The sequence below is a fragment of the Cucurbita moschata genome, unplaced genomic scaffold (assembly GCF_002738365.1).
Source record: "Cucurbita moschata cultivar Rifu unplaced genomic scaffold, Cmos_1.0 Cmo_Scf00007, whole genome shotgun sequence".
Classification (NCBI taxonomy): Eukaryota; Viridiplantae; Streptophyta; class Magnoliopsida; order Cucurbitales; family Cucurbitaceae; genus Cucurbita; species Cucurbita moschata.
In genome coordinates, this window is record NW_019268523.1 from 2,810,937 (window position 1) to 2,834,079 (window position 23,143).

The 23,143-nt window shown below is 34.6% G+C and overlaps 3 protein-coding genes across 8 annotated transcripts; 2 read left to right on the plus strand and 1 right to left on the minus strand.

Annotated features, from left to right (window-relative positions):
- The first annotated feature begins 4,057 nt into the window (after positions 1-4,057).
- On the plus strand, positions 4,058-12,626 carry LOC111444896 (protein GIGANTEA-like). Of its 5 annotated transcripts, none has more exons than XR_002710754.1 (17): positions 4,058-4,278; positions 4,634-4,735; positions 4,947-5,149; positions 5,386-5,457; positions 5,578-5,632; positions 5,745-5,887; positions 5,982-6,253; positions 6,622-6,677; positions 6,855-7,095; positions 7,184-7,334; positions 8,458-8,667; positions 8,778-10,322; positions 10,398-10,466; positions 10,707-10,925; positions 11,148-11,240; positions 11,403-11,769; positions 12,143-12,626. XR_002710754.1 is itself a non-coding variant. In XM_023083017.1 (16 exons), the coding sequence occupies exons 3-16, from the start codon at positions 5,060-5,062 to the stop codon at positions 11,700-11,702; spliced, it is 3,516 nt and encodes a 1,171-aa protein (XP_022938785.1). In that variant the 5' UTR covers positions 4,058-4,278; positions 4,634-4,758; positions 4,947-5,059; the 3' UTR covers positions 11,703-12,116. The 5 variants fall into 5 exon arrangements, 3 of the variants coding, with proteins under 3 accessions (XP_022938785.1, XP_022938784.1, XP_022938786.1); XR_002710753.1 differs by having other exon boundaries at positions 12,208-12,626; XM_023083017.1 differs by lacking the exon at positions 12,143-12,626 and having other exon boundaries at positions 4,634-4,758; positions 11,403-12,116.
- Positions 12,627-13,624: 998 nt separating this feature from the next.
- LOC111445638 (40S ribosomal protein S18-like) lies at positions 13,625-15,552 on the plus strand. Its single transcript, XM_023084147.1, has 4 exons — positions 13,625-13,757; positions 13,873-14,033; positions 14,493-14,681; positions 15,242-15,552. The coding sequence occupies exons 1-4, from the start codon at positions 13,755-13,757 to the stop codon at positions 15,345-15,347; spliced, it is 459 nt and encodes a 152-aa protein (XP_022939915.1). The 5' UTR covers positions 13,625-13,754; the 3' UTR covers positions 15,348-15,552.
- A 1,124-nt stretch (positions 15,553-16,676) lies between these two features.
- On the minus strand, positions 16,677-20,410 carry LOC111445594 (UDP-rhamnose/UDP-galactose transporter 6). 2 transcript variants are annotated; one of them, XM_023084069.1, is made up of 6 exons: positions 20,149-20,410; positions 19,528-19,728; positions 18,023-18,207; positions 17,735-17,935; positions 17,340-17,501; positions 16,677-17,253 (listed from the first exon to the last, which is right to left on the minus strand). In XM_023084069.1, the coding sequence occupies exons 2-6, from the start codon at positions 19,655-19,657 to the stop codon at positions 16,921-16,923; spliced, it is 1,011 nt and encodes a 336-aa protein (XP_022939837.1). In that variant the 5' UTR covers positions 19,658-19,728; positions 20,149-20,410; the 3' UTR covers positions 16,677-16,920. The 2 variants fall into 2 exon arrangements, with proteins under 2 accessions (XP_022939837.1, XP_022939836.1); XM_023084068.1 differs by having other exon boundaries at positions 19,528-19,770; positions 20,149-20,409.
- Positions 20,411-23,143: the final 2,733 nt, after the last annotated feature.

The following is a 23,143-nucleotide window of genomic DNA, read 5'->3' on the forward strand; positions in this document are numbered from 1 at the left end:
AAAAAAAAAAAAAAAAAAAAAAAACTCGATTAAGAGATATAAAAGCTATATAAAATAAGCTGAGGAAATAATTACCGCGGACGTGTCATGTCCATTTATATATATTTTTTAATAAAATAAAAAATAATTGACAAGTTCCTTCGGTGCCGACTCGCCGACCAACGACCGTTTGTATTATAAAATTCACAAAAATATATCTTACTTTTGAGTCAATCCATTTATCCCCATTTTTTTTTCTCAATTTAAATTTAATTTATATTTTAATTAAATTTTGCTGAAGTATTTATTTTGAAACCCGAGATGTTTTTTCGGCGCATTTTTAAAATAAAAAATCAAATAATCTTAAATTAATAATGAGTATTAATGAGTTATAATCTTAAATTTTATATTTTTTATATTTTTAAATTAAATTAAAATTAGAAAGACCGTATTAACTTCAATAATAAAATAAAATTATAAATTAATGGAGAACCCACACAGATGAGAAAAAGATTTAAAAAATTAAAAAATTCCAACGAATCAGAAAAGAACACGTAAGAATGGTGGTTCCATAGCTTAGCCACGACATGACATACATGTTCGAGATATATCATACATAGGAAGTGGGGACCACTTCTAACAAACGTGGGGGCCACGTGGATACAGTGGCCAGTACCGAAAATCGAGATCGATATAAGTTTCTCGCATCGTAATGGGCCACGTCAGAGGGGAAAGGAGAAGGCGAGAGTTTAAAGATCCGTACATATCTGGAGCTATGTTCTAATTGGCCGTTGCTTTGTGGGACCCACTAAGTGCAAAAATATCTAGAGAGGCAAGATATTTTTAGGCTCTGACCGTGAATCCTGCCCGTAATTTTGCTACCCACCAATCTAACACGTGTCACACCTACGGTGAAGCAGCTCGATGCCTACCATTTCCGCCGTGGTTTTGTTTAGTATTTTATCAATTTCGAAAAATAGCCCAATTATGAATTTATTTTTTTATAAGAAAATTGTATAATTGTCAAGCAAAACAAGTAACGTTAAATATGGGGTGTGACGTTAAATCACGTACACGGTTACCAAGTTTCTTATTCTTTGGGAGTCTGAAGGTTTGGTCTCTTAACTCGCTCATCCAATTGTTCGTAGGTTTGAACCAACCTTTTTAAAGGTCACTTGGTTAAACTTTGTTTGATTCCTTATATCTTTGATATCTGACAATATTAGTCGATTCTTGCTTAGAGAGGACAAAATGGATCTTGGTTGACCCATACACGAGTTGGCCTCAAAAGGGATTAGTCGACTCGTAGAAGTTGTTCCCGAGTATCCTGGAAAAAAAAAAGTGGTTTTCTAGGTCGTGGTTATGCCATGTGAGTAAGAACAAAACATGTTGAAATGACTTGTGGGGGTTCAAAATTCGAATTCAGCACCTGATGGTCCCAATATTCTCCCACATCCCCTACAACATTCTTAAGAAGTGACGAATTCGAATTTTGAAAGTGAAAAGCACGGGGCGTTACAAAAATCATATCATTCTTAAAAAGTGAAAAGTAGGTAATGTGACCATATTGTAGAGATGTAAGGAAATGTCGGGTCCAATTAGATGACGAATTCGAATTTTGAAAGTGACACATGTTTTCTTTTTTAAGGAAAAAATGTGTCGAGTATTTGGGAAAGTGGAATGCCAAGTGGACATCAAGATCGTGTCTTTCATTAACTCAAAAGCATTACGATGGAAAGCATAATATTTAGATATATTATTTTAAATGTATTTTCAAATTAAATTAAAAAATGAGAATATTGTATAACCTTTAATAACTCTATTAAAATTTATTCGTATTTTAGATCATATTTTAACCATTTGACGAGATATCATTAATATTATTTTTCTTAGGATAGCCGTTCTTTGGAAGACACTCTATCTCGTACAGTTTCCTATGATTTGTTGTCCATTTTTTAGTTTCTCGAGCCCTTAACAAATTAGTTTGGTTCTTTCTACATGACGGGTAAGACTCCTCCTAACGACGTGCCGACACAAGACACTTTTGTTCAACTCTCAAATCGTTACCGAGTCTGACAACACAAATATCATACCCTCGGGTTCATTTTCCGACTTTCTTGTTTGACTACACGCACAAAGCGTGACTCTAATGCCAACTATCATTCACGACCCACGGTTTAATATCTAATTGGAGTAGAGGGTTTTACTCATTTAAGGAATATGGGCGGTTTAGTTGCAACAAATTTGCAATTTTCTTTCTGTTGGTGAGTCAGTCCACCACAGTCAAAATCCATACTCCCTTTTCTGGCTGAGCCGTGATACAATCTACAGAGACACTTTTCTATGGTCTGTCCCATTGAACCCTGTCAATTTAAACCAAAATCTTCCCATTTTTTAAACAATTATTTTTTTTAATAATAAAATAAGCTTTTAAGGAAATATAAATTATTAGTAAAATAGAAGCACAAATTCATAAATTATAATATTTATTAATAAGGTCAAATGAAGTGGAGAAGCACAAAAAATAAAAATTAATTTACCATCTTTTGACTCGAATTGATTCTCGAGTGTTTCCACTTTGAAAAGTGGCCGTCCCTCTATGCATCTCTTCTCCCACTAAGCTCCAATATTTAAATATTTTATAACAAAATTAAGTCAACTCTTTTTCAAGCACTTATTAATTTTAAACATTTAAATATTAAAATTTTATAGTATACTATCAATCTTATTAATTTTACACTACGATTAAATAATTATGTCAAAACTAACCACATATATATATATATATATATATATATATATATATATATATATATATATATATATATATAAATAATTATGTCAAAACTAACCAAATATATATATATAGAATTTAAATTTATTTTTTTAATGTTTTCTTACCTACTGTCATGTTTAAGATTAAAATTGCAATAATTATTTAAGTTTGCAATGGAAGGGTATTATTACTAACTAAATAGTCTCGAATTATTTGAACTAAAAAAATTATAAAAGAAAAAAAAATCAATTATCGTCTTGGTTTCACATACTACCATAGTCAACATCTCACGAACATTGTACATTAAAGTCAACGACTCACGGGAAGGTAGATAAATACATTGTAGCCACACGTGATTAAAACTCTCAAAATATCTAAGGCTAGTTATAAATACCGTTTATTCGTTATCATTCTTCGACCAATTTATTCTTTTCTCCTACATTCTTACCTTATAAAATAAAATAATTCAATGTATTATTTTAAATACATAAATGATTTTTTTTTGTTAGAATAAAATCTTATAGTAAAAAATTTGAATATTTATCATACAAGATTCTAAACCTAAAAACAAATTAATTAGTTGGATTATTATAATATTAATTAAAGTGTAACAATTAAATATTTATCGCAAAATATTCTTTAATTTTATAAAAAAGCTTTATGAATGACATAATTAATATTTTAATTTTCAAACTTTGAGTTTAAATGAGATTTGGAAGAATAAAATCGTGATTGTGAGAGAATAATATTTTGATTTGGTCGAGTAATTTTATATTTGCCATTGCATACGTATAATAATATTTATAATTTTTAAAGTAAAGTTTAGTATTAGCTAATGGAAGTATAATTAATTTAATATATTTAATTAATTATATTTGTATCGTATGATATTTTCGTCATATATAACATCTTTGTGACAATAATCTCTGATGAAGAAATTACGATGAGACGCGAAAACGAGAGAAAAAAAAACGTCAAATTATTGTTTTTTATTTAATTAAAAAAATGGTAAAGCGAATAAATTAATATTATTGTGATATAAGAAAAAAGAAGAATAATATTTTTTATGATTTTTGCGGAAATTCGCTTTTAGTTCCATAAACCATAAAAAAAGAAAAGAAAAGGAAAAGGAAAAGGAAAAAGAAGCCACGTGGGTATGGATGTGATGTATACATGGGATGGGGGCATGCATGGACCTCTCACGATGGGCATGACGCGGCACTGCGCTTAGTCCCCAAGGCGAGAGGAAAATATCAGTGCCACGTATGCAGCCAACTTAAGCCTAGAGCCCTGCTAAAGATCTGTCATATCTTCCTTCTCGCTTTCTCTCTCCTCTCTCTTCTCTCTTCATCATTCTCTCTCTACGCTTGAACCAAAACTCAGCCGCTGAAAATAATTCTGTAAAAATCCCTATATTTTTTTTGTTTGTATAATATCGCAATCTCAGTTGTTACAGTAATTTTTTTGCTTCCTCGGCCATCGGAGTTGCTTGTTCAGCCGCTCGTTCGACTGAAATCTTCCAGGTTTCTGTTCTATTTTGTTTTTGTTTTTTCGTTTTTAATTTTTGCCCTTTTCCTCTTTCTTTCGGGTTCTGGATGTTAATCTGGTTGAATTTTATACGATTTATCTCTCTGTCTGTGGTTCTGAATTTCCGATCCATTTTTGAGATCTCTGTACCCTGTTTTTCCGTCGAAATAGAGCTCATATGCTTCCTTAATGAAGGTCTTATGATAATATTAGGTTATAATCATAAATTTATGTGTATCGGTTTATTTTCTTTTGTAATTCTTGTCTTATTTCGGTTCATTTAGATAGAATTTCGGGTTATTTGTTTCATTTCACGACGTTTCCTCTGATTTTATGGCTCTCTTTGAACAGAAATCAGATTTCTGCGTATTCTTTCGTAACATTGAAGGCGTTGGTAGCTCTGGAGCAGATTTGAAAGGCTGGATTACTGGAAGCTTTGAGCTGCTCATACTTGTAAAATTTCTTTGAAGACGTTGGTAAGCTCTGGAACAGATTTGAAAGGCAGGATTACTGGAAGCTTTGAGCTGCTCATACTTGTAAATTTCTTTGAAGGAGCTGCTCCAGTTGCCTTGATTTTCAGTTTATTTTTATTTCAATTTTGCTAATCTTAATCGGGTGCCTATCTGGGATGTTGAGTTACGATATTTTGATTCTTGACTGGTAGCGGTGGTGTTGGACGTTAAAGCTTGAGGTTTATCTTTTGGATGGTAAATGAGAGGCTGGCGAAATTGTGGACTATTCCCAGTGGTTATTTAAGTAGACTCTTTCTTGTTCTGTATGATGGCTAGTTCATCTGAAAGGTGGATAGATCGTCTCCAGTTTTCGTCCTTGTTTTGGACTCCGCCTCGAGACGAGCAACAAAGAAAAGTGAGCCAAGTTTTCATCTCTCCAATTCACTTGAGAATCCATTCATTTTTCAAAAACATTTTGCCTTGTTGTTGGTTTTACTTTTGTTTAGATAGTGCAACCTGGGAAAATGGTTGGTTCTTGAAAGTTTGTCAAATGCTTTTAGATATGATGACTCAACTTTCCTGTGAATCAAATTATATTTATTTTCATTTGAGCGGTAACTAACACATGCTATCTTAAACCTTGGCGTTTAGGCTGAAATCACTACTTATGTTGAGTGCTTGGGTCAGTTCACATCAGAACAATTTCCGGAGGATATTGCAGAGGTTTTTCCCTTACCCGTTTTCTACTCGAATATTATACTCTCGAGAAATCCTAAGTTTTGTGGAGACTTAGGACTTTTAGTGGTTATGAGTGTAGCTTCTTGATGTGTACTCTTGCTGCAGTTAATACGTAGCCATTATCCATGGAAGGAAAAGCGCCTCATTGATGATGTCTTGGGTAAGGGCCAATCTATCTTGTCATCAGTAGTTTAATTCTCATTTCATTGTCATTAAATGTTCTACGATTGAGCACTAAATAATTGCCCTTTATGGTTGAAAATATCATCCAGCAACTTTTGTTCTTCATCATCCGGAGCACGGGCATGCGGTTATTCTTCCAATTATTTCTTGTATTATTGACGGTTCTATGGTGTATTGCAAGAGTGGTTCTCCCTTTTCATCTTTCATATCCTTATTCTGCCCGGACGCAGAGGTAATTTAAATGGTGATTTCCTACTTTATCTTCTCTTTTTAGCTTCGATTAGATTCAGAGTTGTATGTTGCCTCACATGTATTGTTTTCCTCAGCACGATTACTCTGAACAGTGGGCTCTGGCATGTGGTGAGATCTTGAGAATTTTGACTCATTATAATCGTCCCATATATAAGACGGAACAACAGAATATGGAAGGAGAAAGAAGTGGTTGTGACACCGATACAACAACCAGTGACTCGAGCAATGTGGCACCCAGCCAGACTCCTTCGAATCAGGAAAGGAAGCCCTTAAGGCCCCTTTCTCCGTGGATCACGGACATATTGCTTGCGGCACCTCTAGGCATCAGAAGCGACTACTTCCGCTGGTGAGCAGTTATGTTCAAATTTTAGTATTTACATCAACGAAAGTAGTAGGACTCGGGAGGTTATCTGTCGTGCATATGCAATCATGGAAACCAATTTTGAATCTGTATGTGTACTTGGACGCTCTAAAAGAGAGGGTCACCTTTTATTTCTTCAGATTCATATTTAACTAGAAGTGTTAGTAATGATATGGTAGTGGTTAAGCCTCGGACTCGACTCTGAACTTATTTGGAGTTCAAAGAGTTCAAATCCATTCGTAAGGAAAGAAATGTGTTTCAACTGTTGAAGTCCATTGATGCTCTAAGCGTGATCGTTTTGATTTTTCTGTCAGATTATTTCACCTGATCTAACAATGATTTGCATCCGACAGGTGTAGTGGTGTTATGGGTAAATATGCAGCTGGAGAACTAAAGCCGCCTACAACTGGTTTGCCCATTATCCTTTTAACGAACTGAATGAAATTTCTTCGTTGATGTTACTTTTTTCTTCTTCCATTAATGTATGATATAAATTTATTATTCAAAAGATTGGTTAGTATTTCCATATCGAGACAAGGGCTTTCAATGCTATCTTTTTTTTTTTTTTTTTTTTTCTTTCTCATAGCTACATCTCGTGGGTCTGGAAAGCATCCGCAACTTGTACCGTCAACTCCAAGATGGGCGGTTGCTAATGGTGCTGGTGTTATATTAAGTGTATGTGATGAAGAAGTCGCTCGTTATGAGACTGCCACTTTAACAGCAGCAGCTGTTCCTGCACTTTTACTTCCTCCACCCACTACAGCCTTGGATGAGCATCTAGTTGCTGGCCTACCTGCTTTAGAGCCTTATGCACGTTTATTTCACAGGTCAAATTCTTATTTGGAAGAAAGACAATGAAATTTTTAAATATTTTCAACTTAGCCTCAATGGCATACTCATATATTTTTTACTTAGGTATTACGCTATCGCTACTCCAAGTGCTACTCAAAGACTTCTTCTTGGGCTTCTAGAAGCACGTCCTTCATGGGCTCCCGATGCTCTTGATGCGGCTGTTCAGCTTGTAGAGCTCCTTCGGGCTGCTGAAGACTACGCGTCTGGAATAAGAGTAAGCCAGTTTTAGTGTTGATGCTATTATTTTGCTTCACATACTTTCTTTTTCCTTTTCACTCCCTTGAAATTATTCACTTCTGTTGGAGATTTTGGAAAAAGAGAGAAAGGTAGAAAAGAATCGGAAAAAAGGGCAAAAAAGTTTATGCCAAAAAAGAACAATTGCTCAATTCTTGAACAAAACCTGCAAACCAAGAATATTATGCCCCAGTAGGCTTAACATAATTGCTATCACCAGTTTTCTTAGTTACATAAAATCTTTGTCCTGTGATAAAATTAAATTTTCAGCAGACATAACAACAAAAATATTCATTAACTCCTGCATCGTGATGTCCTTGGAATGCTTAGGAGTGACTAGCCTTTTATTATCTCATAAAATAAAGTTATCCATTTATTAATTAAAGCAACCAGTTCTTATTTCCACAAAAGCAAACTACCCGACCAACGGATGAAAACAAAAATGAGAATAAATTCAAGGTTTGATGGTTGATTCCCAAATATTAATGTAGTTTTAGTATCAACCGATTTTGATTATCTTTTCTGAAGATGCAAGCTAGCTGAGAAAAATAAAATTATGTCAGTCCCTTTTTTGAATTTCCACTTCATTTAATCTTCTCTCTAAAATTTAGGAGGGAAGTGATGTTGGATGGGAGTAAACAGATTTTTTTTTAAAAAAAAATTGTGAACAACTATATATAACAACATTCTTGTTTTGTTCCTTAAATTTGCAGGCTTCCTAGAGTCTAAGGCTAGACCAATATAATAAGGCACATAATAAACTAATTTTATTCAAAATATGGTACCCATCCATAACTTCATTGAACCCAACTGCAGGGTTTGTTCCACATACGAAAAGATTTAAATGTTGAAGTGGTATAGATATGGTTCGTCTCGCTTGCTTGCATAGTTGGTAAACAGGTATACATAGTTATTGAATTCCAGGAATTATCTCCAGTTGATGGAAAAATTATCTGCTGATTGCTACTGATTGGTTAATGGATCTTCTGTGTCTATATCTTCTCCTCTTTTTTCATTTGTATGGATAAGATGTGATACAGTTGCTAATTGACTCGTCATGTTTCTATTTCATCTATATCTTAATCGAATTTTATTTACTGCAGCTTCCTAGGAACTGGATGCACTTGCATTTCTTACGTGCCATAGGAACTGCAATGTCGATGCGAGTCGGTATTGCTGCTGACGCTGCAGCAGCGTTACTTTTCCGGATACTCTCCCAACCTGCGTTGCTTTTTCCTCCTTTGAGGCAAGTTGAGGGAGCTGAAATTCAACACGAACCATTGGGTGATTATATATCGTCCTACCGGAGACAGGTACCTATTGGACTGCACTTAACACAAAATTATAACTTGGGATGTTATGAATGCTCGTCTGTTACAATTATTATAGTTTCTAACATTCAAGCTTTATTGGCTTATTCCAGATAGAAGTTCCAGCAGCAGAAGCGACAATTGAAGCAACTGCCCAAGGGATTGCATCCATGCTTTGTGCCCATGGTCTGGAAGTTGAATGGAGAATCTGTACCATTTGGGAAGCTGCTTATGGCTTGATTCCGTTAAGTTCTTCTGCAGTTGATCTTCCAGAAATTGTTGTTGCAACGCCATTACAACCTCCCCTATTGTCTTGGAATCTGTACATACCACTTCTTAAGGTCCTTGAATATCTTCCTCGTGGCAGTCCATCCGAAGCATGTCTGATGAAGATATTTGTTGCTACGGTAGAAGCGATTCTTCAAAGAGCATTTCCATCCGAGACTTCATCAGAGCGTACAAGGAAACTCAAATATCTTTCTGGAATTGGCTGTGCCTCTAAAAACCTTTCACTATCGGAGCTCCGGATGATGGTTCACTCTCTTTTCTTAGAATCATGTGCCTCTGAAGAGCTTGCTTCACGTTTACTTTTTATTGTGTTGACTGTTTGTGTAAGTCATGAAGCTCAATCGAACGGAAGAAAGAAAAGAAGAAGCGACAGTGGGAATTTTCAGGAAGAAGAAAGGGTTGAGCCCGATCAAGACATGTCCAGAAAAAGAAAAGAAACAAAAAGTAGGATGAATAAACAAGGACCTGTATCAGCTTTTGATTCTTATGTTCTTGCTGCTGTTTGTGCTCTTGCTTGTGAACTGCAGCTATTTCCATTGATGTCACGGGGAAGGAAGCATTCGAGTTTTAAAAGTTTGCAAGATGTGGCCAAGTTAGTCAAAATAAATGGATCTTCTTTCGAACTTCAAAGTAGTATTGACTCGGCAATTCGCCATACTCACAGAATCTTATCAATTTTGGAGGCTCTCTTTTCCCTGAAGCCTTCATCTCTCGGAACATCCTGGAGTTACAGTTCAAATGAAATAGTTGCTGCTGCTATGGTTGCTGCTCATGTTTCAGAACTATTTCGACGGTCAAGAGCTTGCATGCATGCTCTCTCCGTTTTGATGCGGTGCAAGTGGGACGAAGAAATTTACACCCGGGCTTCATCGCTTTACAACCTCATTGATATTCACAGCAAAGCTGTTGCATCTATTGTCAATAGGGCTGAGCCATTAGAAGTGCACCTAGTGCATGCACCAATTTCTGAATACTCTTGTGTGTCTTCAGCAGGCCGAAAACCAACTCAACACGATGACCATGTCTACTTCGAGACTGGACAACAATCTGTCCCTAAATCCGAAGAGTCATGCCATGTTAGATCGAAACTTTCATTTGAAAGAGCATCAGATTCAAATGTTGACTTGGAAAACATGTTGGGAAAGCGTATAGCGAGTTTCCAGTTAGATGCTTCTGAACTTGCAAATTTTCTCACAATTGATAGGCATATAGGATTCAATGGATGTGCACAAATTCTCTTGAGATCAGTTCTGGCAGAGAAGCAAGAGTTATGTTTCTCCGTTGTTTCACTTTTATGGCACAAGTTAATTGCGACCCCCGAAATTCAACCCAGTGCAGAAGGCACGTCTGCTCTGCAGGGATGGAGACAGGTAAGCTAACTGCTGCCTTCTTTCTGTCCATTGTAAGCAGGGATTATGACTGACATATATGCTTCAATTTTATAGGTAGTCGATGCATTATGCAATGTTGTATCTGCATCCCCAGCAAAAGCAGCTGCAGCTGTTGTGCTTCAGGTCTATTTTCTAGTCAACTTGTTTATTGCTTCAATTTATTCTTAATCATTTTCATTAAAACTATCACGATTCCTATTCGTGGTAAATAAATATGTTAATGCCATCAATCTTTTTATAATAGCGAAGAACGCCTTTTCCATGTAGCAAAGATTTACGGCTAGACGAACGATTTCTGGCTTTATCTCTCTATTGAATGCTTCATGTATTATAGTTGAGTCTATTGCTTTCTGGGATTGTCAGGCTGATAAAGAATTCCAGCCTTGGATTGCTAAAGATGATAACCAAGGGCAGAAGATGTGGAGAATCAACCAGCGGATCATCAAATTGATTGTTGAACTCATGAGAAATCATGATACGCTGGAATCATTAATAACTTTAGCAAGCGCATCCGACCTTCTTTTACGTGCTACAGATGGAATGCTGGTAGACGGAGAAGCTTGCACTTTGCCCCAACTTGAGGTGAATATAAAATTCTGACCTCAAAAATTTCATGACTTTACGTGGGCATAAAGGGGGAAAGGTTCGGGATAAAAACAAAGCAACCTATACTCTTAAGAGGTGAAAAATCAAAGAGATGGGAGGGAGAGGAACAATTGAACACTGAAGATAAGATACATTTTAGTTGTAACACTATGAACTTAGTTGCTTGTTGGTATTTAAATTTCTCATTTATATGGGCAGCTCCTGGAAGCAACAGCTCAAGCAGTTCGACCTGTGCTAGAGTTGGGAGAATCCGGGTTGTCCATCGCAGACGGTCTTGCCAACCTTTTGAAGGTAATTTTTTTCATTTTTCAAGTGGTTGCTCAAATAAATTTTGATTCAAGGAAACTTGACATCATGGTTAGACTTGTTAAATTGATTATGCCCCTAAAATCAGAAATCATAACCCAATTGTCAATAAACTGCACTTTGATAGAAATGAACTTGTTCATACAGTGTCGTCTACCAGCTACGGTTCGGTGCCTTTCTCATCCAAGTGCACATGTCCGTACTTTGAGTACATCAGTTCTTCGCGATATTCTGCAAACTGGTTCATATGTCGGTAGATCTGCACATAAGAACATAAACGGTGTTCACAGTTCATCTTTTCAGTACTTCGACATGGAAGCCATTAACTGGAAAGATGACCTTGAAAAATGCTTAACTTGGGAAGCTCATAGTCGACTCGTAACTGGAATGCCCGTCGAGGGTCTTCACGTTGCTGCCAAGGAATTAGGGTGCTCTATTTCTTTGTGAAATTAACTCGGGCATTGGCTGCAAATTTACTCAGGGACGATAGGCGAGAGGTTTACATAGAGAAATAGTAAGTATTGATTGATTCGAAAGCAGCGGGTTTCGTATTATTAGCTACTACTACTAAGCTTTCTCATTCTGTTTGAGAAATAAAACCTCATAATGTCATCATAGTTCCTTATTCTGGCCAGAGGTTGGTACTTTTTCATATGATGAGATGATCATGTACAGTACAGTAACACTATGACAGAGTAACCAAGTCCCTCACCTATCTTGTTATCTAGTTGTATCTGTTTTGTATGTGTTATAAACCCTGTGTTATTTCAGTGATTGGTCTGGTCGGTCTAGCACATGTAATTTGGATCTTCTTACCATCAAATGAATTAAGAGTAGCATGAACTTGTTGGCACTGCTCTATCTTCTGTTATTTTCTGTTTCTCCAGGTAAATTCTTCATATGTTATCTCCATTTCATTCCTAATGGATCTCACACCCGGTCGGTTTTGCAGCTATGCCAAACAAGGATTCTTATAAGGTTCGTATAATATGTTCATGCCACAGTGTCGTCGGTTTTGGTGTCATTTGATAGTTTAGTCATGGCAGCAAATGGTTTTGAACAAGACCTGGCTATGCTCGGGCCATTTCTAGTATGGTCGTTCTTGGTTCCCATGTGATCCTGATGTTCAGTTCCCCGTTCTTTCCCGAGTCGAGACGAACACTTCCGAGGTAATCATCAGTCCGGAGTAGGCTAGTTTGATGGGAGTGACCAATTGGGAAGGCTTTTGGAACACAGAGATGTGATCAGTATGTTGCACACAGGTCTTTCCTGCGTGCTGAAGGCTATGAGATATGGAGCCGTGTCATTTTGTACTATTTGTTTTATATCTGACTCTAATTGTGGTGCTAAAAAAGTTGAAAGTTCTTAACCGATCCAGAAGATATTTAGTTAATTTTATTATAAGAATAATATTATTTTGGAATATATGAAATATGGTATTTTGGCTTTTAAGAAGAATTCACATATTTTGTTTAAACATTAAGGTTGGTGGTTTGATTTTAATTTTAAATATTAAATTTAAAAAATCAACATAGAAAATGTGCCAATATCGAGTTGCTATAAAGTGAACTATTAACGAAAACGAAGAGTATAAAGTTTAAATTTATATCTAAAATGCTATGACCAATGGTATGGTGGTCTGTCGGTAGTAGGTGGGTAATTGGTGGTGGGCAACGACAATTGTCAATGTATGGTGGTCGTCGACAGTAGGTGATGATTGGTGGTGGACAATTCTAATCGGCAATTGCCATGGTATGGTGGTCGTCAGCAGTAGGTGGTGACTGGTGGTGGGCAATGCTGGTCGGCGACAACCTCGAATCAACAACTGCCATGGTATGGTGGTCGTCGGCAATAGGTGGTGATTGGTGGCGGGCAATGCTGGTCGACGACAACCTCGAATCAGCAATTGCCATGGTATGGTGGTCGTCGACAGTAGTGGTGAATGGTGGTGGGCAATGTTGGTCGGTAACAACCTCTAATCATTGTTGACAATCTCTAATCATTGTCCAATGTTACAATTAAACGCTTAATAAGTAGTGGTAAACATATAATTGGTGTAAATTAGAATATCCAAAATGTAGAAACTATATTATAACTATGCAAAAGTAAGAAAAATTACCAATAAATTCAATTTTCAATTGAGTTAAAAAAAAAAAAAAAAAATCAATACAATTAGTTATGAAAAATAAAAATTTAAATAGCTAAAAAAAAATATAGTTATATGACAAATTTCAATTAAATTAAAAATAAATGGGCCAGATCTCAAACGAAAACCAGGCCTATAAATGGGCCGAGTTCAAAATGTCCTGAACAGGCATTTATGAAATTCATTTAAAAGGGTAAAGTAGGCTTTTCACAGAAACAATCAACCCTAGAAGAAAAATATGCCTAATATAAAACCCTAATTTTCGGCCTCTTTCACCAGGTAAGTCGTTCGTTTTGTTGCAGCCTCTGGGAGAAGAAGCATCAGGACGAAGCCGCTCGCCGTCTGCCGTCAAAATGGTGAACCTCGATGCCTTATTTTCTTCACCATTGTTGTACTATTTCTTCTCCTTAATCGGATGAACCTCTATCTCTTTACGAACGTCTTAATGTTTTCTTTTTATCGTCGATACAGTCGTTGGTTGCGAACGAAGATTTCCAGCACATTTTGCGTGTGCTCAACACTAATGTCGATGGGAAGCAGAAGATTATGTTCGCTCTTACTTCCATCAAAGGTATTGGAAGGCGTCTCGCCAACATGGTTTGCAAAAAAGCCGATGTTGACATGAACAAAAGGTATTCCTTTTCTCGTTCATGTTAGTGATCCATGAGATCGTAAGGAGATCTCTTTTTTGTAGTCTAAGTTAATCAGATATGTTTTCATTAGGTTTATGTTCGTTAACAGATTGTTTTTAGAACAGTTCCACAAGCTCATACTTGTTTAAAATGCTGTATTTGCTCGATATTCTGTATTTGTGATGTCAAGATCCAAATTAAAGATTAATGTAGTTGGTATTTTGCTAGGATTTAAGGTACCTAATGTAGTTTAGGAGTATCATGAGAGAAAAACTAAACGACTGAATTCATGTTCTTCTGCCTATGCAGATGCAATAATGTTTTTCAATGGATTCGTATTCAATCTAAACGTTGATTGTTTAGGATATAATCTTGGTAGTTTATCGTTGAGGATTTGTTGATTATATTTGTGTAATCGCCCTTAATACATTTTTTTAAAATGTGTTCTTCTGACTTTAGGGCTGGTGAATTAACTGCGGCCGAGCTGGACAATCTCATGGTGGTTGTTGCGAACCCCCGACAGTTCAAAATTCCTGACTGGTTTTTGAATAGACAGAAGGACTACAAGGATGGTAAGTACTCACAGGTGGTATCGAATGCTCTCGACATGAAGCTGAGAGACGACTTGGAGCGATTGAAGAAGATCAGGTGATTCTTATTAGCAACATATATGTTTTTGGTTTCATTGAGCACACAATATTAGATTATAAGGCTCTTGAAACTGTTAACTTTATTGCCATTTGACATTGTTAGTTGTCTATCCGTCCGATCAAGATATAATGTATTAGTAATTTTCTGTTTAGATACCGGAAAGGATAATCTTTGCCGAAATAGAAAGTTTCCTAATGGATCAACCAAGTCTTGAAGTTGTCGATTTTTTACTATGGTGTATCTATGTAATTTCAAAGTATTTATGGTTATTGGAAGAAGACTTAGATAGATTGTCCCTGATATATTCGAGCGAACAATTTGAGTAATACGCGACGCCGGGGCAGAGCTTTGTATCCACTTACCATTTCAAAACCTCTGTGCTTACGACTGTTGATCATCTTCTCTACTTTTGATAAATGTTTGAGTACGATGTCGGGGCAGTGCATTGTTTATCTTTTACTCTCTGGCCTGATTCTGATGATGCAAACTCGACCTAAGCTCTGTATTTTGATGTCTAATGGCCTTAATACTAAGTTCGGTGATAAAATCATGTGCAGGAACCACCGTGGGCTGCGACACTACTGGGGTCTTCGTGTCCGTGGTCAGCACACTAAGACTACTGGACGCCGAGGGAAGACTGTTGGTGTCTCGAAGAAGCGTTAATAATTTCGATCCCTTTCTTATTTTGCAAGCGATTTTTCTTGATTAATATGATTAGTGTTTGAGATTTTTTGGGTTTGGATCTCTTTGGATTTTGGCTGGGGTTTTTGAAACCTTTGGCCATTTATATTTGCATTTCGCTCATTCATTTTTGGTCGTTATAATAGAGATTGAAATCCCAGTCGAATTTATTATTTATCTTCTCCATTATCCATCTGTGTTCTCTTTGAATTTTAATTTAGTATTGTTATCGAATATTATGTTTTTTAAAAATTTTATGTATGATAACTGATTTTATTCCATAACTACAACCTTCTTTACCTGTCAAAAAGATTTTAGAAAAATATATTAATTTTCCTTCATAATTTTAATGTGTTTAAATTATAAATATGTGTAATTTTTTTATAATTTTTATTTTACATATATTATTTAATTAACTTATTAGTATGTTAATTATTATTAAACTAAAAATAAAATTTAAATTTTGATTATGCAGTCCATAGCTTCACGTAAGCCACAATATTGGAAATTTTTGCTTTGTTATTTCTAAGTGCAACAATTTAATTTCTAATATTTTATGCTACCCTGTAATAATTAATCTGTGAGGAAATGTGTTCGTTTTAATTTTTGTAATTTAAAATTTATATTTCTATCCAGAAGTTTAAAATTGTAATCTTGAAAGATCCATCTAATTCTATTTTTAAACTGATCAGTGAATTATTTTAAAATTTTGTGGCTAATATATAACTACAATTTAATTCTAATTAAAATCACAAAGCTATTTCATGCAATAAAATAAAATAAATAAATAATAATAATAATAATAATAATAATAATAATAATAATAATAATAATAATGCAGTTTTCAAGCAAAATGAATGTTATAACGGTATTCTCTTGCTTGCTTATATAAGGTCTCTTTCGAAAATCTCTTTCTGCCCTCGCTAAAACATTCTTTTAAAACTGAGGCCAAAGACTCGAGCATACGTCGCTTGGCTGTAGGTGACGCAAGAACGAATTGGCTTAGCTCACTTATCATTGAAAAGTGAGTGCCACAAAGTGAGTGCCACACAATCGCAGATCCGCTGCCATTAAAAGTGCGATTTTAAGTTAATTTATCTAAGGAAGTTCTAAATTTACAAATGTGTAGATTAAGTTTGAGATTTTAATTAATTTTATTATTTTTTGAAAATCAGTCTTTGGTAAATGAAGCCAAGAATGAATTAATCGAATATGATTTGATTTTAAGGTTGATTTTATAAGAAGCTTTTTTCTCGTAATAAAAGATGTCAAGCCAACAGACCACCTGTTGGGTTTGAATCAAAATGTTTATGGCCAAAATTAGTAGTAGCTGTGATTGTGATAACAATTAAAGAAAAAAAAAATGAAAATTCCAAGAACACTTCCCTATCCTGAATTACACAATGCCGCTCTCTGAGAAATCGAATACTCTGGAGAAAAAAAAGAAGAAATTTAGAGAAATAGAGGGATGAATAAATATGAGAAATATAGATCGTCATTCTAAACTCAGCAAATTAAATTAAAAATTTTCTTAATGGAATGAGCCAACTCTCCTTTAGACCTTCCCCTCATGTTCAGTAGAATCTGTTAAACCACCACCATGTTTTGGTTGTCTAGACGTCGGGAGCGTGTGGGTTCGACGTTCTTTTCCACCAGGTTTCGACGAGGCGTTACCGTACCAGATCATCCCAATGACAGCTATGATCATTCCCAAAACTACCTGCATGTTAAGCCCCTCCTTCCCAAAGAAGAAGAATCCCATGACCAAGACAAGGATTGTCTTCATGTGGCCAAGAACTTGAAATGACACAGCTGTGAATCTGCCTATGCAGATGAACTGGCTGAGATTGGTCCCCACGGCAATGGTGCAGGACAGAATTATGAATATCTGTGAAATGTGCCAAATGGGTGAGTGTTGAGCAATCAAGTTCATGAGGGGAATAAAAGTGGGCTTCAAGTAATACGTTAACTTACGGTAGAGGCTAAGTTGTAGTTATATTGGTCTATCCTTTTCGTCGTCAACCAGTAGTCGAGAAACGGTCCGATCAGTAGAAGAGACCCGGCCTGCGCTGGTGCTGTATGTCCTAACAGGTTGAAGGAACTGAGCGAATACTTCCGTTGGAGGAAATGCACATACTGCATGTCAAAGTTTAATCAAATTCAATATTGTTACAAGGAATTTGGAAAAAGGTTGCCATTCTTTTGTGTGTGCGTGTGTGTTTAGGAATTGGATGCGCATGCTAGGTGATTCTTAGTTAGAAACGAGTGGTGAGTATTTATGCTTTCTGTTCCAAAAAGAAATCTACAAGCATGATTCGGAAACAAAGAGGATTTAGGGATAAATGTTAAGAGGAATGTGAATAACTCACGTATTGCTGCAGAGAAGTGCTCCATACGGCGATAATGGCAGCAATAAAGCCTCTGGTATTAACACTGACATCAGTTACAGTGCATACTCCAACACCCAAGAGAACAACTCCAATGCTCAGCTTCGTGTCTCTGGAGTACCGAATCTTGTCCAAGACCACTTCCAACAAGCAAGAGACGGGTATCATACTTAGCTTTGCAATCTGACAACAGAACAAGATCGGTATGAAATTTGAGAATAGTTATGATACTCCAAGAAAACAGAAAGGCTTACTAAGAGTTGAATTTACCTGATAAAATCCCACTGAATTCCACATCAGGCTAACATTCATTCCAACAATAGAAAAGTTGGCAAATAGTACAAACTTTAGAAGCTCTGGTAGAGGGAGGTGGGAGGGTTGAATATACCCAAGCCACCTTAGAATAACAGTCATCAGTGTGGTTGTCGCAAAATGCAAACCTGTTAAAGTTGTGGCTGCAAGATATTGTTGTATGCATAATTAGAAAAAAAACATGAATCAAATTATACGATCACTGCTACGACCTACAGTTTAAAACCACCAATTACCAAACTTCACAATCACACTTCAAACTTAAGAGGCTCATACATACCCTATACCTACCTTTTCTAGGTTCATTGCCAAACTAGAGCAATTGGATTGAAATGTTTTACCGGTTTCTTTCTTATATACAATATATTATTAGTTTAACCTTTTTCAACAATTTTCCATTGAACTTAAATCCAAAAAGTGCTCAAAGCAATAATGCACATACAACATTCCCCCCCAACACATGTTTAATATACCAACATGAATAACAAGATTAGTAATGAGATCACTTGTGTGTTTCCTAACACCATCACTAAGCTGTTTTACACGGTAGATCAAACTCTCACTCGTTCAATGCATCAGTTAGTCTATATCTTCAAGATTAATGCTCAAACGTATTCCACCTGATGTTTGATTCATGCCACACGACATGATTCTCTACCAATTTCCATTCACATACTTTTTTTGCTAAAAAAGTAAACGAACTGAAGCTCACTTAGAACGGATAACATTATGGAATGACTTTATTTAGGTGAAATGAATAGTTTTAGAAAACTCCAAAAACATATATCCAGTTATTGGTAAGCAATAAAAATCAGCTGCAACGTTTAATTATAAGCACCTATCCCTCGTATTTTACAACCAACCTATTTTTTAGCTAAGCCGCTTGGTGAGCTTTACTTCAATCTCCTTGGCTTTTGTTTGGGGAGAAATTTTCTAGTCATCGCATTTTCTAGCTAATCTAATAATTTTATAATAGGGAGAGCACTTAACACATGCATATCAGTTTTTCATTTCTACCCCTTTTTAAACTTATTTATATGTATAATTTATGACTATAGCCATGTACGCAGATTACTGCTATGTTTCCTACTAGGATAAACTGAACATATGGATTTTAATTTTGCTTTAAGAAGGAAAAGCAAGTGTGCAAATTTAGACAGTGGATGAAACTTGAGAGTGCTATTATTTCTCAAGCAATCGCATAGACAGCACCAGAAAACAAACAGAAGTATTGAAGATAGCAGGAACCTTCTTAAACAGGAAATGATAAGACTAATAATGGAAACAGAGGAGAATGCCGATCATAGACCAAACTTGGAAATAAGAGAACGTCACTAAACTCCCAAGCAACCATGTACACTTTCAGAAAATAGCCCCTAATAACTACATGCTAAAGAAATAGACATGATGAACACAAGGAAGATACAGATAATTGAAACGGAAGCGATGAAGAAAATAATTACCGAAGCTGAAGCCATACGTAGCCATAAGAGCCTTATTCACGATTATAATTCCAACAGACGTTACAACGTTAAACATCCAAGCGGCTGCATCTACAGCCGCTTTCTTGTCAGCTTTGCTAGATGGAGCCATTTTCACAAAACTTTCTTATACGTCTTCTGCGAAAACCTTTATCCCTCAGCTTCCATGAAATTCGATCACATCTACACAAATTCCATAGTTTACAGCAGAAGTAACGAGATATACTGTAAATCCAAACATCATCAAGTCAGAAACTAAAAAAACGTAGAACTCGCACCGATTACACATTATCAGCAGTAGCAAATCCATCCTAATCAAACAAGTAGACAATAATACAACAGATCCAGCAAGAAAAAAAAAACACAATCAATGCAGAACGAAACAGCGCCATCGAAACGCGATATTAAAGCCGAAACAGATCTAAATAGAAAATGAAAATCAAAGGCAGACACAGAAGATCAAAAATCAAAGAATTGAGCAAAAGCAAACACAGATCCATCGCCGATTCAACCAAACACAAACCAAATCACAAACCAAATCACACTCCACCACTCCACAATCACATGGAAACAGAATTTAGAATCAGAAGAAACAGCACATACCGTCAAATCGATGGAAGCATGAGCGCACGTTGTGGCTTAAGAAACGGAGAGGAAGAGTGACAGAGAGGAGAGGTCAGTTAGGGCAGATTGAAATGGAGAAGCTCAGAGTTAGGATTTCGAACGAGCATGGATTTTATTGACTGAGAGTTGGCGTTTGTGAGATTCAGAGTTTTTTTTTTCTTTTCCTTTTTCTTCCCCTTCTTTTTTGGATGTGTTTTGATTTGTAAGAAATAGAAATGGAAATGGAAATGGAAGCGGCAGGGGGTGGGCGGGCAGAAGGTCAGTTGGCCAATGAAGGGCTGGTGGCAAGATTTTGATGCCCACGATTTCCCAGTTTGGGCTCCCGTGGGGCCCACTCCCTCGCTCTGCCTTATAGTGTGTTAACACGTGTTACCACCTTTTTTCATTGGAGTTCTCATCTATTATTATTTTTATTTAATTAGTAAATATCTCTTATGTCTATTTAACCTATTATATATTTATTTATTAATTTAGAAAATAAATAAATATATTTATTTGTTTGGAAGATGTTGAAATATTTATATTTAAATATTTAAAAACAATATTAGTAGAATATTATATTATATTTTTGTTTACGAGATAATATTAATTTTATCATATAAATATATAAAAACTATGTTATAATATATATAATAGAAAAAAAATTATGGGAGGAATTCGATCCCCTTGATTTTCACGAGGGAAATCTTTGATCTTTGAAAAAAAATAATTGTGGCAGGGACGAGAATCCTTATGGTCACTTGATTGGTTACAACATATAATCTCGAACAAAATGTCAAAATTTTGATTCAGAAATGAGATATTTCATTCTCGAGCTGAGAATTTTGATCATAGGTCTTAACTATTCTGACTCGAACAAAAATTTGGTGCTAAAAAAGTGATTGAGGAACTAAAAAAACCAATTATTAATTTTTATTGATGATTTTAATGTATGGAAAGAAAACCATATAAAAAAATTTCATCATATTACAGGCAATTAGAATAAATTTTGCATTTTTTAGTATAATTGGTAAAAATATATTTAAGCCTAATTTTAGCAAAGTGATTTTATCACTCAAATCTAATTTTATTTAGACAAATAATAAATCAATTTCTTAAGTATTTTCAATTTTAGGAACGAGAAAAATATTATTTAATGGTAACAATTTGATAAATTTCTATATCATGTAATAATTTAATGACAATTATATATAATAATTTTAAATTTTTTCTTTATTTTTTTTAATAAATATGAATTCGATCATGGCTTGTGATTCTGTTGTCCCATGTCCACCCGCAAAGTAGTCAGCTGGCAACTCTCCACGCGTCATAGGAATGAAGAGCTCATGTGAAATAATATTCGACAATTAATAACCATATATTATATTATATTATATGCTTATACAATTATATGAAGCGTATTAAATATTACATTAATCGTTGATGTCACGTTCATAATTCGATCTTATAAAACCTCTCGAGTTAATATAATATATTTCAATTTTTAAAATATATTAAAGAGAAACATACACTAATCGAATGTCTATTATTCATATTAACGCATATACGAATTAAAATATCATTCTATCGTGAAGGTCTGTTACTCCTATCAATAGAATTACGGTCGTAACCTTATTTTAACTCAGCCATGCAGTAATGACTAGGATGTCGAATAAGAAGTCTCGAAAATGTACTACAAAGAATATGTGTCGTCTAAACAGTGTTAGATTGATAGATACGACCGTTTAAGGTAAGACTCAATGGTGTATTTTGTTCAGAAGATGTGCTCAAAGTGAACAATATTATAAAATTAAATCTATCTCTAATAGAATTATAAAATTTCGTATTTAAAAAAAAAATCTTAAAATCTTAAAATTTGTATTTTATAGATTTCTTAATTTCTTAATTTCTTAATTTTAATTAGTTTCTAACAAATAAAAAATAAAATTTAGTTTTTAAATAAATATAAATATTTTTTCTGTCTGAATTTTAAATTTATAAGTTAAATAACTAAAATTAAAATTTTAAAAGTTTAAAAAAATGGAATCTAATTAAATGTATTAATTAGTTACTTATTTCAGTTGAAATTTTAATCCAATAAAATTAAATGAATTGTAAATCTTAATTAACTAAAAGTCGTAATATTTTTAATTCAAATATATAATTTTTTTTTATTAATTTAGCTTAAACAATAATTAGGGCGATATAATATTTTAGTTTATTAAAAATTAAAATAATTAGTATTATTCTTTTATTACGACATTATTAAAAAAAAAAAAATACTCCATCTCCTTAAATTGTTATTCCAGTTGTCCCTCGCGTGTTTTGAGGAACTCTGTCTAATGTCTCTTTATTTTTCTCTTATTAAATATTCGAACCATTTAAAATTTACCTTTAATATTAATTTATCTCAACTTCTAAAATAAAAAACTAATTATACTCTTTAAAATTACTTATAAATATGAAATTAAATTTAGTTTAAATTCATTTTGTATGTTGCTCTCATAAATTTACTTTATTCCCATCTTTAAATATTTGAATTTAAAATATGTAATTCCCTAATTTTATATTTTAAAAAATTGTTTTTAACTCCATCAAATATAAAATTTATATTGATATTTAATGAATGATTTAAAAAAAAAACATTAAATATAAAATTAAGAATTTATAGTTTTAGTAGATATTTTTGAAAATTCAAACACATAAATTTGAAAATTAGAAATTAAATTTTTATTTTTAAAATTAATTTCTCTCTCTTACTTGAATGGAGGAGAGAGAGGGGGTATGTTGGGCCTTGTTTGGGCCCACGAAGGCATCAAGTTATGTATAAGTGGCCTAGAGGAACTGGTTAGGGACAGAATAATGAAATTCATCCATTGAATCCTTTTTCTCAGACTGCAAACCACTGTCGTTTCCATGTCAGAAATGTCAAATCTTACAGAACCCATTCAAAACCTCCACAAACCTTTCTTTTGTTTTTACATCAAATTTTGGA